The 15,959-nt window shown below is 42.4% G+C and overlaps 1 protein-coding gene across 2 annotated transcripts in view; it reads right to left on the minus strand.

The window, feature by feature from the left end:
- AQR (aquarius intron-binding spliceosomal factor) overlaps nucleotides 1-15,959 on the minus strand; it is a 276,039-nt gene that overhangs the window by 214,521 nt on the left and 45,559 nt on the right. For both annotated transcript variants that reach the window (XM_029599025.1, XM_029599024.1), the window contains exons 9-10: nucleotides 7,885-7,961; nucleotides 2,090-2,154 (exon numbers count right to left, since the gene is read on the minus strand). In XM_029599025.1, coding sequence (XP_029454885.1) covers nucleotides 2,090-2,154; nucleotides 7,885-7,961 — 142 coding nt within the window. The remainder of the gene's footprint in view (nucleotides 1-2,089; nucleotides 2,155-7,884; nucleotides 7,962-15,959) is intronic.

Raw genomic sequence — 15,959 nt, forward strand, 5'->3', positions numbered from 1 at the left:
TATACCATAGCGCCCCGATATTACAACCGACTGGATGCGTACTCTTATTAATTTAACCATTCCCCGCTTATACCAATGTATACTCCCAAATCCCCCACCCAAAACACCCACCCCAGCCTTATTGATCCGCATACTCTCCTTCACGGATCCCTGCTCAGGGGAACACCACATACAAGATAGCCCAACCTCCCTCCCACCCCCCCACCCCCACCCCCACAGCATTAGAACAGAATTAGAAGAAGGTATGTCCCTTCTAGGGTTATCGTAACCAGACAAACATTTTAACAAACCCAATTTCCTCACATTTTTCTAAACAGTAGCAACTAGTGAACCGGCAAACCTAACAAAGCAAGACTTTAACAGCTCATATGTCCAGGCGAACTAAATCAGCCGTGTTCCAAGGCATTGTCCATCAGTGTTGTGAATGTTGATGTTGCCCTCCTCCGCGTGCGATCGACTCTCTGCCATTTTGTCACCGCCGGTGTTCTGAGTGTCGAAGATGGCTCCCCCTGTAGAAGCTGAGGAGGCTCCAGCCCCGCCTGTCGAAAGATTTCTTTGGCCTCAAGCTCAGTTTTCATGCGGTACGTCTTGCCCTCCTTTTGAAAGGTTAGGGAAAAAGGGAAGTTCCATCTATACCTAATTTCTGCTTTTCGCAGTGCTGCTGTAACATTTCTTAACTCAGAACGCTTTTTGAGGGTGCTTGCCGCTAAGTCCTGAAAAACAGACACCTCTGCATTTTTCCATCCCCACTGCCTCTTTTTGCGTGCGACCGCCATTATGCTTTCTTTTTGCACATAGCTGTTGAAATTTAGGATAATGTCCCGCGGCTTGTTGTCTCTACGGGCGCCTAGGGCTCGATGTGCTCTTTCGATCGAGAGGGTATCTGGATTAGCCTGTGCTGCTGCTGGCAACGGCCCCGCTGTGTCCTGCCCAAGCAGGAAGGCGCAAAATGATTTGGCGGTAGCCATGCTATCCGAGAAATCTGCTGTTTCTGGCACTCCCCGAAGTCGAATATTCATGCGTCTTGATCTATTTTCCATGTCTTCGAGTTTCTCTTCTATCAGGGCCAGCTCACTGTTGGTATCTTTGGCGTATGTTGTTAAGGATTTCAGCTCCGACTCGTGGCCTTCTACTCGAATATCTAACTCGTCGACCCTGTGCCCCAGCGCCAGAAAATCTTCTCTGAGCTCGGTAAAAGAGGTAAGGAGTTCCTCCTTATTCTGCCTCATGTCGGCACGGAGTTCCACAAACCAATCCCGCATTTGCGATTTAGTCGGCAGGTCAGAAATAGACGGAGCACTGTCCATAGAGGCTTGCGGTGAGAGAATCGGCGCTTCAGCATCCGAGCCCCCTCCCCCGTCGCCATCTGCACAGTCTGCTATATCAGGCCCGTGTTTCTTCGCTTCCGTTGCCATTCTCGTAAAGGAGAACTTCTGCAGATCCCCTTTTTTCTTTGTGGTCATCAGGTCAGCTGTAAGCTCCGCCAGAAATGTTATTTTAATAGTGTCCAGTCAGAAAACCGCTATATTAGGAGGTAAGGGTGGAGATTCGCGGGAGCCGCAAGTTTATGCTGCCATCCCGTCTCGTGGCGAACAGCGCCCCAAAGCCATGCATTTTTAATGCTTTTTGTTGTTTCTTTTATTATTTGCTGTTAGAAATTTCAACCAGCATTTCTTGACTGGATTGCCATTTGCAGTACATTTTACATCATGTACAGCTAGATTTTCCTCTGCAAGGCTGGCACTAAGAAACTATGCGCAATTAGCACAAGGAAGCAGCACAGTTTTTAAGAGACAAGCACCAAAACTGTCTTTCAAAAGACAGCAACCCAGTATTATTAGTGCTGAGGGGACACAGAAACATAGAAATGTGATGGCAGAAAAAGATCGTACGGCCTATCTATTCTGCCCATTCACACCAACTACTCTGCTCTACAGTCCCATACCACTCCCTCATAGATCCTCCCCCGTGCTTATCCCAGGACAGGACTCACCCCTGAACTGTACTTCCCTCCAGGGCCAACCGTCATCCTCCATATATTGGTCTCTGGCTGGCCACAACCGATACTTTTATTTCAAACTGATCTTACCTCGAGATCAATCATGAACTCTATGAACCGCTCACAGTAATGCACTTGGTCCATTGGGACAGGACCTAGGAGAATGGAATGCAAAAGGGAAAAAATTCAAAGGCTTGCCAACACTTCCTCACATGAACCCTAATCCTGGTACGCAGCATTCTCCTCAGCAGCAATCAGCTTAACCTCGGTATAAGAATAAGGGGAGAAAAGTGAATAAGATTAGAGCAGATGGGAGCCTGCTATTCTGCCAGCTAGAGCAGGCCTTGGGCTACAGCTTAAAGATCACGTATCTATCTATTTATTTAGACAGGCATTTTATATCCTGTCGTTCCAGAGTTAAGATCACAACGGTTTACAAAACCATCGCTCATATTCTTGTTTAACAATCCCATTCTGAGCCAGCATTCATAATCTTGGTCAAAACCACAGCAGGTATATGTTCTTATTCATGTTTGTACATATTCTTGGTCAACATAACAGTAGATTTATAGTCTTCATATTCGTACATTTTCAAAGCCGGCATTACAGCAAGTACAGATTCTAATTCAACTACCTATATGCTTTATATCAATCATTACTTATTGCTCACTTCACTACCGTTGTCTCTTGCATTGACGGTGAGGTTTTCAGTGTATTGGTATTTTATGTTAAATTGTAAGCTTTTCTAAAGAGCCATGTTTTCAGCTCACATTTGAAACAACCAAATCCTTTTCTTTCCCTTTAATTCATTTGTACTGTGCTTTGTAATAAATAAATAAATTACAAATCAAAACACACAATCTTCAAATAGTTAAAGAAAGGCATTCAAAGAATTTCCTAGAAACACGTCAAATAGCTACTTCATCTCCTTTGTCCAATGTTAATTAGAATATAAAGGTACGCAGGTTTCTGAAATAGCCCTGATATTGATGGTAATATGTTTTGAATAATCTCCCAAATTTGTGTGTTATACCGCATTTCTCTCAAGATTGAATTGAGATTAATGGTTTAGGTTGTTATAATATTATTATTTTTTATTTTCTTTACTCGTTGTTAATTTCTACGCTGAACCATTTTAATTTTGTGTTTCTAGTGTAAATCATGATTGTGATTTATCAGAAAATTAATAAATAAAGTATTAAAAAAAAAAGAAAGGCATTCAGCTAGTTTGCTATAAAAATCACTAAAACGTAAGGGCTACCCCCTTAAACTTAAGCTTTCAAAGTTTAACCATAACAAATATACCAGGTGTGAGGAGTGCAACATTTAGAAAACTTGATGCCAGTCCAATAAAAATTTTAAGAGGCAAGACAAAACAATTTTCCTTGTTTTATTTTTGAATTTGCCTTTATTACCCCACTCCAGCCTTTATCTACCTCTCTGCGGCTCCCTCTAGCCCAGTGTTCTTCATGGTAAGGCCTGCAGGCCATTGGGAGGCCCCTGTGGATCCCAGTTCACATTTCTCCCGGGGAAAAGGGAGACTGCTGGCGCACGCCAATGATGCCAAGGTGTCTCAGTAAGGCCCGACTGAAGAGCAGCAGAAAGAGAGGGATGGAGTAGGCAGAGATGGCCAATGAAGGAAGGGGCAGCAGTAGCAATTATTAATTTTCTAGTGCACCAAGACCACCTGTGCTTCAGTCGGCCTCCTGCATTCTCCCTGTGGCAAACCACAATAAGAAAGCCTTCTGAAGGGAGGGAGGGGAGTGGGGGTTGAGAGACAGGCTGCTTTGTTGGGGTGGGGTGGTGGTTGAAAGGCTGCTGCTGCTGCTATGCGTTGGGTGCGGGGCTTCAGAGGCAGGTTCAGAGGCTGCTGCTGCTATATGGGAAGGTGGTTAAGAAGTTGTACCTGTGGGGAAGTGTGGAGGTTTGGAGGCTTCTGCTATGTGGGAAAGGGGTGGGGGGAAATCAGAGGCTGCTGCAGTGAGGGAGTGGGAGAAAGGCTGCTGCTATTGCAGTGATGAGGGAGAGTGGAGGTTAGCGGCTACTGCTGTGCCAGTGGGAAGGGGTGAGGGGGTCAGATGCTGCTGCTGCAGTAAGGAGGAGGATCAGAGGCTGCTGCTGCTTCAGTGAGGAGGGGGCTGGACCCTGGGCCTGACTCAAGATGAGGGTCCTGGGCACTGCTTGTTGTAGGTAGTAAAAGTAGTTTTGACGTGCTGGTATGTACGGGCAGTAGAGCAGAGTGTGAGGCCAAATGAGGAAGTTAAAGCAAAGAGCTTTGAAGTATAGGAGTAAAAGGAACTTGGAAGTTAAAGTCCCCAAGAATGAGGAAAAGGAAAGATGGCCAAAGGAGGAAAGCCAGGAATCAAATTCGGCAAGACGGGGGTTGTTGATTAAGAACAGCTACCTGGAGGGGTAGGAAGGTTATCAGTTGGATGAAGTAGGCCTCAAAGGAAGAAAAGAAGTGGGACTGAGGTGGAAGAAGGTATTGAAATGTACAGGAGGGGGGGGGGAGAGTAGTCTGCCTACTACCGAGCACAGTGTATGGAAGAAAAGAATCTCCATGACTGAGGACTGTAACCATAACAAAGGGAAACCCAAGTCTCGGCAAGGCAAGAAAATGAAGAATGTAAGAGACAGAGGTCATGAATGTACACAAGCTTGCTGGAAATAGGGTGGATATTCTACAGGGTACACAAGAAAGGGAGTCAAGAGGGAGGGAGGAGGAGGATGGGGTTTACATGCACAGATGGAATGAGAACGGCTTTGGGGGAACAAGGCTAGGATTATATCCCTAGCTGAGATGAGCAGCAGCAGTAGAATAAGGAGAAGAGAAGCAGAGGTGTAATGACAGTGATGAGGATGAGATGCTCTCTAGGAGAGTACAGATGGCTGAATGAGAGGAATGAAACTCAAGAGCAGTGGACAGTGCAGAAACAATTGCTTCTGAGGTGAAGAATGTGTTCAGTGGACTTAATGTAAGGAATAAGACGGGGGAGGATTAACATCAGGAAGAGAAAATATAGTAAAGCCATAGGAATAAAGAAAGGAAAAAAAAAATCTACTGCCTGAGATGATGCTATGTTATGTGCCTCCTGCCTGGTTTGTAGAAGGCCCATGGCATGGCAGAAGCCCAAGCCAATAAGGTTTGTGAACACCTCGAAGTTGACCAAAGGTAGCTGGGATAGGTATGCAGATGAACATCAACCTCTCCAGTACCTGGCAGTTTACTGTATGGAGGGGCATTGGCCAGATGTTCATGCACATCCTGTGAGACCCAAAGCCCTAAGCTATGTCATTCTTCAGGCCCCAACAGACAATAATAATCATCTGGCTATAGTATCAAAACTGTTATAAGCAGATTTTACCAGATACATACCAAATTCATCCTCCTTCCCCTCCCCAGATAGGAACTTGAAGAATTCATCTTGTATATCTGTTGGTAGGGATGCCAAGAATCTTTGAAGATTCTCCATTATACAGTGTATATATTGAACCAGGAAGGGCAGATACACCGATATGCAGGCAGTCAACATGGTGCTCTGGAAAAATTTCTAAGCAAAGAGACCCAAGGTCTGTCAGTCCTTCTCTGGCAGGACTGAGGCATGACATCTTGATTTTTTATTTTCTTTTAAGACTTTTTAAGAGAGTCAACTCTACCACATCACATTGATATACCAGTTGAGTCATCCCAAATGCAGGAGCAGATTGCACTCTGTATTTTATATCCATCCCCCTACTCACAGGAGCGCTAAGTGGTGTTTGGCTTACCTTAATCTTCAGGTACCTATGGATTTTGATGAATCAGAACTTCTACTGCTTCTTTAGGAACATTTGGGTATTTCGGAATTCCTAGAATGAGGACTTTGCTTCCTCATGCATCTCAAAGGAGATTGCTCAAGATATTTTCTTAATGAAAATCAGAGAAGTCCTTCGATGGGGATATGCTTCTGATGGACAAGGGTCAGACAGACCGTGAGTTGTCCTTGCTCAATATCACTCCATCTGAGTTATACTCCAGTGCCCAGGAGTGGTAAGACTCTGACCCTGACCATGAAAGAGATGAAGGGGGAACTACTTCCTGGACATGCTTGGGTGGCCAAAGAAGATATCTCCCTTTCCAAGGTGGACCAAATGAGAAAGTCAATGTCTACAGATCACAAGATGATGATCTACTAAACTGAGTGTTACCATACAAAGATGGAAATATAGTACCTAACTACACTGAAGAAGAGGCTACAGGCAGCAAGACTGTCTGGAGTGCAGCTAGATGCCCAGCAGTGAGATCTTGAATCATCCTGTTCAGATCCTTCTTGTAAACCAAAGATGGCTGCCCACTTTTGATGACACAATATCCTCCGGAGCTACTATGGGAGACAGGGGTCTTGAAGTAACAGGGGAAAGCATAGGCATACTAAGAGGCAAGTTAGATTGTACTGATGCCAATGACATGAATCCTGACACAGGGCATGAATGGCATTCCTGTCATTGGCATCAAAGTGACCTCATGAGGAGCTCCTCGTCTGCTCCTTTTGGTGGTGGTGGGGGGGGGGGCAGACCCCTACATACTGGAAGATCTCTCTGGGCTAGTATGCTGTACAAAGCCTTGACATCTGAGCCCACTACTCAATGTCGAAAGCTCTCACTTCCTCATTTGACCCTGTCTTATGCATGGAAAAATGAGGAGAGCAGATGTATTTAAATGACAGCCTGTCCTGCCTCACAGTTGATCCCATAATGATGGAGAAGGCCGTATGCAATACCAAAGGCCTGCTTGGACAAGGCATCAATTTAGATGTCGATGGATTCAAGCCTACTGATCTGAACATGGGTAGTCTGCAAATTCCTAGGCAATACAAACGTTCCCTGTGATTGTAATCAACATCTTTTTGTTACAATCAAGACACTGAAATCCATGGTATTTGCCTCAGCCATAGTAGGAGAGAGTGTCAACAAAATTAAAAAAAAAATTGAAAAAAGGGAAATAAAAGTAGCTCCCTTTTAGAAATAACACAGTGAAGGCTGAAAAGTAAAACTTTTGAGAAAAACTTGTGGTTTTGAGGGAGCCTAAAGACCAGATGTGACTAGCACCATGAGACCCATCCTACTTGCTCCAAGAAAAAGAAAAAAAAAAAAGTGGTCCTCTCAGTAATAGAGAGCATGTGCACTTCCTGTAGCTAGGGAACCATTCATACTCAATGTTGTTGATGATGGAATCTCCAGATGTGGGACTAGCTTTGCTGCTTGTCCATAGAAAAAATATCAGTACAATTCTTCTGTATCTTGCGAATAAAAAACAAATCCCTCCCCTACAATAAATCAATAAACAGCAGCAATTAGGAACCATTTGGCCCTCCCAGTCTGCCCAGTTGCTCCCCTTAGAGATAAGGAAGCTTGACTATTGCACTGCAAGCTGTAGAGTAGGGGAGGATATTTTTCTTGGTAGTATTTTTTTTAATGTCCTCAGCCTTCACCTCTCATAATCATATAAATCTCTTTTATGTTATATGGATGCCTCTCATTGTGTAAAAGCTCAACCACTGTATGTCCAATATATATCTAAATCAGATATGCACACAGTAAAACTATTACAAAATAAGAACTACTCCCCACAAGTAACACATACTGCATAATGCCCAAGGATTGCAATGGCTCAGTGCAAGATAGTACGGTATTCTGCCCTATTCAAAAATTAGAGCATCTTGAGTTATGGATCTGAAAAACAAATTGCAAAAACAAACACACATCACTCAGTTAAAGGAAAGCTTCCTGCTGAGGAAGAAGGTGTCTATTAATGGATTTGTCTTCCTCTTCCTTTACTGCCATTTTTCCAAATATTCTTACACTAAAAGTACTTCAGAAAAACCTGAAGAAAATGCAAATACTACCTGAAAGAGGGATCGCTTTTATCACTGAAAGAAACTTCTGGATCAAACGAGAAAGAAATCTCCTTTCTTCATAGGCCCTAGAATGAAGACAGTATAGATATCATTTCTGCCTCACAGACAGCATGCCAGCCAAACTTCATGTCCTCATGAGACAGTCCTGACTGCACAAATTCTCTTTCAAGGCAGTGTCAGCCATTACTGTGGCTGTTACTCTAGGAACGCCAGGCCACTGCATTAGAACTCGTGTTCTCCTGCCATTTGTAGCTCAGACCATATTTTCTAGTTCACAGTAAAGTAATCTATTTATTACTGTTTGAGTGTTTTGCTTGTTAATATAGCAGTACCTGAAATTCATATATGTCCGTTGCTCTACCAACTCTCAGTGGGCAGTATCGACACAGCAGTCAGAATTTATATATTAGCTGAGAGACAATCCCAAAGAAACCTGCACATTTTGAAAGAAGGGTGGGTTTCTGCATATTATAGGTATATGGTACTGAGGAAATGTAGATATAGAGACACTTCCATTTTGGCCTGGAAATCCAAAATGGCCTCTGATTGCAATACAGCTACCTGCAAAGTAACTATTCAGGTTTTTTTGAGCCCTACAGCTATCCACGGTAAGGATATGTCGGTTGAGCTATTTCGAAATTGTTTTGTAATGAAAATTTCCTTTCATACAAGTTTCACAACAGCCTCATACGTCAATCCATTCTGAAGTTATAGCTCCCTGAACCATAACTTCAGAAGTCACATTTCTGTTTGCACAGTACACAGAATGCATTTTCATCTCTGTTTCATTTCTCAGTGAAACAAGAGATTACTGTGACTTTTTTGTCTTTTTGCCTCATATCTTTGGAATTAATTAAGCATTTTCCAGGGAGTCTAGCAACTCTATTTTGTTGTACTCCTGCTCGGTCCTGTTTTCGTCTGCAATAGACACTTTGTACATATCTTGTTTTAAGTGCCTGCATTCTTTGCCTTTTTCAGTGATATTAATGCAACTCTGCTCTGGGATGCCAGTGAAACAATTATGACGACTGTGAAGAAGTTCAAATTTGCACGAGGCAGGCAGTACAAGTCAACTAAAGGAACTGAATTGGTCTCTGTGTATAATATGCCAAGAAAAGTAGTGTTCTATAGTATGTCCTGCTTTAAAAATAAAAGATCTACTGACAGGAATGCTGGATAAGAAAAATTTGCTGCAAATCTTCAGATCATTGGAAGGAGTTTTGCTTTAGCATCCCTGACACATTAATTGAAAGCAATGCAAAATGGCTTAAATCTTGCTATCTGAGGCTCAATACCACCTGACTACAGAGGCTTCAACTGATGGTCATGCTCAAATTGCTCAAAGCGAAGGCTGCAGCAGTGTCTATATGAAGATCAGAAATATGTGTTTCTTTTATGACAGGTCATTTGTTCATGATGATCACTTAAGGAACATTGAAAGAAAAAGCATAAAATACAAAACGTGAATGTGTGTTGCTGATCATGCTCTAGCAGTAAAATTGACAGAGTGATATATCACATGAAATATTTGACTGAACCATACAACTCGATATCTAAAAGCCAGCATTCCTAAAATTGATTTATCTGCAGTTTTTCAAGGCGTGTTTTTCTGAGGTTCTGAATTATACTGCAGAAGTGTACTGAAATGCAAAAAGTGACACTTATCCATGGTTTCAAATGCCAGTCTCCTCCTTCCACCTTCACTCTTCATATATACAGAAGCTGGCGTCACTCTATGGCATATCTGAGAGGTAGGCAACTCCAGAGCTGGAATGTCACAAACAGGACTGGTTTTCAGGATATCCACACTGAATATGCATGAGGTATACTACATGCACTACTTCCATTGTATGCAAATATATCTCATGCAAATTGTGGATATGCTGAATAGCAGATCCATTTGCAGCACTCCAGGACTGTAGTTGCCAACCCCAGAATATCTGAATACATCCCTTACCATATACTAAATATAATGGGGTAGACATTCAAAGCTGGCCATGTAAGTAACTTACCGGGTCATTCATCAAAATGTGTAAGGGCCCTAATGCACGCAATAAGGACCTAACATGTGCTATAAATATCGCAACGCAAATTTTACATTTAGTATGCAAGTGGAAGGAGTTGGGGAGGAGGCAATGGAAATGAGGGTCTGGTAGCGCAGAATGCGATAAGTAATGGACTATCGCATGGGGGGGGGGGGGGGGGAGAGCCTCTGTGTAGAGTCTATGTGATATGCTATATATATAAAGTTTGAACTGGAATCGGTAGCAGCCAGCAGTGGTGCAATGATTATGGTGAAAACCTGATGAAAGAAGGATTTGAGATCTACTATTTGAAAGTACAGATCAAAACGTAGTAGTGAGTAATTTGTATCTGTGAAGAATTTTAAGATAATCTACAAGTGAATTTAGCTTCCCCCTGACGAAGCCAAGCAGATGGTGAAACATTGAGGCCTCTGTGTTGGGGTTCATTTATGAAGACCAAGAGAATGTGGGGTGTTTACCAGTGAGAATCTGAGATACAGCTGTGGCTGTTGAAAAGAAAAGGAAGGTGGTTACCTTTGAAGATACAGTGGGATGGGAAGATATGAACATTTGTGGGGAAAAGTGAGGTGTAAGAGCCTCTTTTGATATTTTATATTTGGGATACAATGTGATGTGATTTTAAATATGTGGATGTGCAGTTGAATTTGAATAAAATATTTTTGGGAAAAGAAAATTTATCCTCATATATAGATGGTATATTAATAGTATGGGAGGATTTTGTATAAATATAATACTGTCTGACATTTTGGAAACTATATATATATACATATACACACACACACACACACACACACACAACAAAAAGGTCTCTACTGCATTGTACAACTCCTCTTGTTGGTACCTTTCATTGATTCAAATGATAGAAAATCATCAGTCATATCTAATATGCAGTTAATTCCTCTGACTGTGTATGTAAAAGCACCCCCCAAACCCATCCCGAGTTGAAAGTGTATCCTCTTGCAGTGGTATATATATATATATATATATAATCATGTCACATGCGGGTGTGCGTTACAACCTGCAATAATAAACCGCATGCGTTAAAAACAAATAATGTGCGATGCGATAATGTTCCGTGCGTTGTGATATTTATCTATGCGATGCAGTACCTCAACAATTTGCCTAACCATGCCCATTTTTTTTTATCATGGGTGCTATTTCCGTTACATTTATAGCATTTTCATGAATCCAGGGGTTAGCCAGTTAGAAATTATCCGGCTAAGTTATGATGTATATTCAGTGGCATGGCGAAGCTTGCTGAAATTGTGTATATATACACATTGAGCCGGATAAGTCTACCTGGCTAAGTTAGACCTGCTCTGTGGGTTGTCTAAACTTACATGTTTACTTATGCAGCTACCTCCGAATATCGGTAGTTAGCTGTATAAGTTATATTGCTAACTCGCTCCACCCCTGATCCTCCCACTACTCGCCTTTTTATGCATGTAACTTTCAACCATTTAAAAGACTTATACAGCTAAGCGGCAGCCAGTGAACGCAGGCGCATATTCAGCGGCCGCTACTTAGCCACATAAGTCCCTCTTATCCAGCTAAAGAGCGCTGAACACACTTTGAATATCAGGTCCAACATGTTTAAGATCTTGGTAAACTTTGATGATATTAGTGCAGAATCATATTGGTACAAAATCTCACACTTGAGCAACAAGAGGCTCTAGAGGTTAGCACAAATTAAACAAAATAGCGCCCTACAAACAAAAAGGCAGGATTTCTTGAGAACGATGTAAATAAAATCAAATTATTTCATCTTCTTTCTGAAGAAATCATTTCCTGCAGGGTCACTGGACAGCATTCATTTGATTTCAACATGTTTGTGAGGTGAAAAAAAATGATAAAGCAGAAGAATGCAGTTTTGAAAAATGTAATCAGTAGGAAGATAACACCAGGTTTCTTCATTTTACTGATGCCCTGGAACAAAGTCTCAATGTGGTTTCTATTTGCATAGTTAATACAGACGTAGTAACGCTGGCAGCAACATCCTTCCACAAATTAAAAAGTAGAGTCCTGCAATCAATTTGGATTCATTTCAGATCCAAAAAGCCCTTTAGAATTATACCAGTCCAGGCGATTGCTATGACACAAGAATTCCATGCATTATCTAGGTGTGAAATTACTTTTTTTTTTTTCTGATTGTGGAAAATATGAAGCGAGTTAGTATAAATAACAGAGGACTTTATATTCTTGTCTCATCCTCAGAAAGACATTATCTCATGAGAGGCTTCTAGGAAAAGTAAAGTATTGGGATAGGTGGTGATGTCCTTTCATGGACTGCAAACTGGCTAAAAGACAAGAAACAGAGAGTAGGATTAAATGGACAATTTTCTCAGTGGAAGGGAGTGGGCAGTGGAGTGCCTCAGGGATCTGTACTGGGACCCATGCTTTTCAATATATTTGTAAATGATCTGGAAAGAAATACGACGAGTGAGGTAATCACATTTGCGGTTGATACAAAATTATTCAGAGTAATTAAATCACAAGCGGATTGTGATAAATTGCAGGAAGACCTTGTGAGACTGGAAAATTGGGCATCCAAAGGGCTGATGAAATTTAATGTGGACAAGTGCAAGGTGATGCATATAGGGAAAATAACCCATGCTATAGTTACACAATGTTAGGTTCCATATTAGGAGCTACCACCCAAGAAAGAGATCTATGCGTCATGGTGGATAACACATTGAAATAGTTCAGTGTGCTGCGGCAGTCAAAAAAGCAAATAGAATGTTGGGAATTATTAGAAAGGGAATGGTTAATAAAACGTAAAATGTCATAATACCTCTGTATCGCTCTATGCTGAGACCGCACCTTGAATATTGTGTACAATTCTGGTCGCCACATCTCAAAAAAGATATAGTTGCGATGGAGAAGGTACAGAGCAGGGTGACCAAAATGATAAAGGGGATGGAACAGCTCCCCTATGAGGAAAGACTAAAGAGGTTAGGACTTTTCAGCTTGGAGAAGAGACAGCTGAGGGGGGATATGATAGAGGTGTTTAAAATCATGAGAGGTCTAGAACAGGTAGATGTGAATCAGTTATTTACTCTTTCGGATAATAGAAGAACTAGGAGGCACTCCATGAAGTTAGCATGGAGCACATTTAAAACTAATCAGAGAAAGTTCTTTTTCACTCAATGCACAATTAAACTCTGGAATTTGTTGCCAGGGGATGTGGTTAGTGCAGTTAGTATAGCTGTGTTTAAAAAAGGACTGGATAAGTTCTTGGAGGAAAAGTTCATTACCTGCTATTAATTAAGCTGACTTAGAAAATAGCCATTGCTATTACTAGCAACAGTAACATGGGATAGATTTAGTTTTTGGGTACTTGCCAGGTTCTTATGGCCTGGATTGGCTACTGTTGGAGACAGGATGCTAAGCTTGATGGACCCTTGGTCTGACCCAGTATGGCATGTTCTTATGTTCAGCAATACAATTGTCCTGGAACATTTCTATTATGCAACAAGTATTTCAGGAAGTGTAAATGAAGCAAGAAAATAACTTTTCACCATCATAACCCAGGTCAGAGAGTGACAAGTATACCACCATATGTAGCAGAATTTAAACAGCATGTACTAAGGAGAGGTTATCATAATGGCCACAGGACATATAGACAGACATGGTTTAATGGGACACAGCCAAGTCAACATGGATTTATCCAAGGGAAGTCTTGCCTCATCAATCTGCTACATTGTTTTGAAGGGCTTAATAAATATGTGGATAATAGTGAGCTGGTGGATATAGTGCATCTGGATTTTCAGAAGGCATTTGACAATGTCCCCTATGAGAGGCTGCTCAGGAAATGTAAAAGTCTTGGGATAGCAAACAATGACCTATTGTGGATTGTGAACTGGTTAAAAGATAGGAAACAGAAAGTAGGGCTAAAAATGGTCTGTTTTCTCAATAGAGGAAGCTAAATAGTGGAGTACCCCAGTGATCTATACTGGGACTGTGTCTTTTTAATATATTTATAAATGACTGGAAAAGGGAACGAGTGAAGTGATCAAATTTGCAGGCAACACAAAATTATTTTGAGTTGTTAAATCATAAGCGGATTGTGAGAAATTGCAGGAGGATCTTGCAAGATTGGGAGACTAGGCATGAAAATGGCAGATGAAATTTAATGTGGACAAGTGCAAAATGATGCACATGGGGAAAATTAATCCAAACTGTAGTTGCATGATGTTAGGTTCCATATTACGAGTCACTACCCAGGGAAAAGATCTAGACATCATCGTGGACAATGTTTTGAAATCTTCCGCTCTGAGTGAGGAGGTGGTCAAAAAGCAAACATTGTTAGGAATTATCAGGATAGGAATGAAGTATAAAACAGAGGATGTCTTAATACCTCTGTATCGCACCATGTTTATTTATTTAAGTCTTTTTATTTAAGTTTTTTCTATACCGTCATTTGGTGGGGACCGTCACAACGGTTTACATTAAGGCACATAAAAGTAATGAGACAACACCTAGAGTACTGAGCGCAATTCTAATCGCCACACCTCAAAAAAGGATATAGCTGAACTTCAAAAGGTACAGAGAAGGACAAACAGATTGATGAAAGGGATGGAATGGCTCCCCTATAAGGAAAGGCTAAAGTAGTATGATTAGCGCGGCCTAGTGTGCAAACCCACCAGGCTCGCACCGACAACAGGTGAAAAAGCCTTTGTGCAGGACTGGCTGGAGTTTTGCCTTTAACAGCTGGATTCTGGCAGCTGGCAGGATTTAGGTGGCTCCCTAGGGATATATCCAGGAGAGCAGGGAGTCTGAGTCCAGGTGAAAAGGTCGGGGCAGGCAGCAGAGATGAGAGATAGGCCAGAGGTCGAGGCAGGCAGCAAACAGCAGAGATGAGAGGCAGGCCAGAGGTCGAGGCAGGCAGCAAACAGCGGAGATGAGAGACAGGCCAGAGGGCAACTGCCAGGCAGCAGTCAAAAGCGAGGTCAGAGTCCAGCCGGGATCAGATCCAGAAAGTCAAGCTGAGAGAAAGAGGGAACAAAGAACAAGACTAACAAGACTAGGCATGAACAAGACTAAGAAAGGACAAGGCATGAACAAGACAAAGACAGGGCAAGGCATGAACAAGACAAAGACAGGGCAAGGCATGAACAAGACAAAGACAAAGCATGGACATGGCAAGGATAAGGCAAAAGCAAAGAGACGAAGACGCAACACGCACTGAAACAGAAGGCACACCAAGAAACCTGTTGCTGAGGTGTCCGGTGTTTGTCTTCTGAAGTCTTATATAGAAGGATGCCAGAAATGTCATCATAGGGCACCATGGCTGCCTTCTTGCCATGGCCCCTTTAAGAAAGACGTTGGAATGCGCATGTCTAGAGGGGCATGAAAGGAGCGGCATGAAGATGGTGTAGAAGCCGCACGAGTGACATTTGTGAGTGGAGGTGGCATTGCTTGCTGGCGGCGTTCTTGTCACATCAGAGAGGCCTTGCCAGCATTGGGGTGAGTGATGCCGGTCGTGGCTGGTTCCGTGCCTGGCGAACCTAACAGTACCCCCTCTCCAAAGCCCCATCCCCAGTCCTTGGGGTTTGGGTTTCCTGAGGAATCGTCAATGAAACTCAATTATTAGCTGGGGGACTTGGAGGTTGATGGCTGGCTCCCGGATTTCTCCTCTGGACTATATCCTTTCCAGACAATGAGATATTGCAATTTGTTTCAGACTCTATGGATGTCCAGAATCTCCCACACTTCGAACTGAGTGTCTTCCTCAGAAGTTACTTCAAGGGTCCGAGGCGGCAACCTCCCAGCCAGATCATCATTGGCTTGAGTAACGAAAACATGGAATGCGTCGTGCACTCAGAGATGCTGGTAACCAAAGTTTATAGACTACTGGGCCCAGTTGTTCCACCACTGCAAAAGGCCCAAATAAAGCGTGGTGTGAATTTCATTGAGGGCATTTTTAAAAGGAGGTTCTTAGTTTTCAATCAGACTAGAGTTCTTGGATGCAATGGGGGCACAAGGCAAAGTCTCTTATCAGCTTGAGCCTTAGAGCAT

The sequence above is a fragment of the Rhinatrema bivittatum genome, chromosome 4 (assembly GCF_901001135.1).
Source record: "Rhinatrema bivittatum chromosome 4, aRhiBiv1.1, whole genome shotgun sequence".
In the NCBI taxonomy this organism is placed as follows: domain Eukaryota; kingdom Metazoa; phylum Chordata; class Amphibia; order Gymnophiona; family Rhinatrematidae; genus Rhinatrema; species Rhinatrema bivittatum.